The 1,695-nt window shown below is 57.6% G+C and overlaps 1 protein-coding gene across 1 annotated transcript; it reads left to right on the top strand.

The window, feature by feature from the left end:
* Window positions 1-795: 795 nt before the first annotated feature.
* Window positions 796-1,695, top strand: WHR41_09680 (uncharacterized protein; the record flags this gene model as incomplete). The annotated part of the gene is made up of 1 exon (XM_069378282.1): window positions 796-1,695. A coding segment is annotated over one exon (900 nt), but the record flags the coding sequence as incomplete, so codon positions are not given.

Raw genomic sequence — 1,695 nt, 5'->3', positions numbered from 1 at the left:
TGTTCTTGAGGGACCTCGACCGACGTTCTCAATGGCAGGTGCTCACGGGAACGCATCGAAAGGTGCCCTGTCTACCGCAGCGTCTTCCGCGGTGCTTCGACCGGCCTTCATGCCCGACATTGTTCAAGTCGATCCCGAAACGGATGGGAGACTGGGGCGTAGGACACGTTCGACGAGTCCGGCTTACTCTGTGGAAGCTGACGAGATGATCGATTGCGACTCTGACAATGACGAACCGAAGCTCGATGGTCTTCGAAAAGGCTGGTACAAAGTGCAGACTTTGTGCGCACGGAGACCGGTTGGGTCTGCTTCACGGCCTCGCTCACGCTTTGTGTTGTAGAAGAGTTACCTCTTGAGGGGATGCGGCACCGAGGCACACGAGGCATCCTCACCTTGTGAGTGCGCATTGCCATCACGTCCCGTACAGCACACATACTGCAGCCTTCTTTGTGCTACAAAGATCCCGATTGACTAACGTTAGCCAGGTTCGTGGTTCGGGGCAGGCGTCATCCCCGGCCTTGGGGTGTCCCACAGTATCCGCGGCGGTGCGGTCGTCATCTTCGTACAGTATCGGGCACCACCGCCCCTAGCTCCAAATTTCACCACCTGTAGTTGCAGTAGTCGGCATGGTCGCTCTGGTATCTTCCACTAGACGCGTCATGACACAATCCATGCCCGCAGTTTCCTTACAACACTTCCTCACTCGACTTCTTACAGTACAGTACAGAAGCCAAACTTCGTTACAGTACTCTTTACCACCAACATCTCTCATTTCACATCCCTACCACAGCAATCATGGCACAAAACAAGACTCTCACGTACCTTGCCCATTCCAGCGGGAAGATTGTACCCGGCGAGCACATCGGCATCAAGAAAAGTACTTTTGACCTCGGGCAAGCTCCCCCCGCCGGCGGCGTCACCATCAAGATCCACTATATCTCCTTCGACCCCTACCAGCGCGGCCGCATACGACCCAGCCACGTCAAGTCTTACAATCCCGCCTACGAGCTCGACAGCGCAATCACCAACGGCGGCATCGCGACCGTCCTCAAGAGTGACAATCCCAACTTCAAGGCTGGTGACCAGATCGTCAACCTTTTTCAGATTCCCACCGCCGAGTACGCCGCTTTGCCCAGAGAGGTCGTTGATAGCGCCACCGTTATCGTCAATCCCTACAACCTCGACGTCAAGTACTTCCTCGGTCCCCTTGGCATGCCCGGCCTGACCGCCTACTCTTCCTTCTACGACATCGGTGCTCCCAAGAAGGGCGACACCATCTTCATCTCCTCCGCCGCCGGCCCCGTCGGTCAGGTCGTCGGCCAGCTGGCCAAGAACGAGGGCCTGACCGTCATTGGCTCCGTCGGCGACGACGCCAAGCTCGGATTCATCACCAAGGACCTGAAGTTCGACGCTGGCTTCAACTACAAGAAGGAGAAGCCCCTCGACGCACTGAAGCGCCTGGCGCCCGACGGCGTCGACATCTACTACGACAATGTCGGCGGCGAGCAGCTCGAGGCGGCGATCACGTGCATGAACAACTTCGGCCGCATCGTCGCCTGCGGCATGATCTCGCAGTACAACCTACTCCCGGGGAACCAATACCCGATCCGCAACCTCATGCAGATCATTTCCAAACGCCTGACCATGCGCGGCTTCATCGTAGACGACGCCAACATGGGCCCGCGCTACGCCGTC

The sequence above is a fragment of the Cladosporium halotolerans genome, assembly GCF_011745625.1.
Source record: "Cladosporium halotolerans strain TM138-S3 chromosome Unknown Sca380, whole genome shotgun sequence".
In the NCBI taxonomy this organism is placed as follows: Eukaryota; Fungi; Ascomycota; class Dothideomycetes; order Cladosporiales; family Cladosporiaceae; genus Cladosporium; species Cladosporium halotolerans.
Note: the sequence above shows the minus strand (reverse complement) of the source record. Positions and strands in the feature narration are given on the sequence as shown.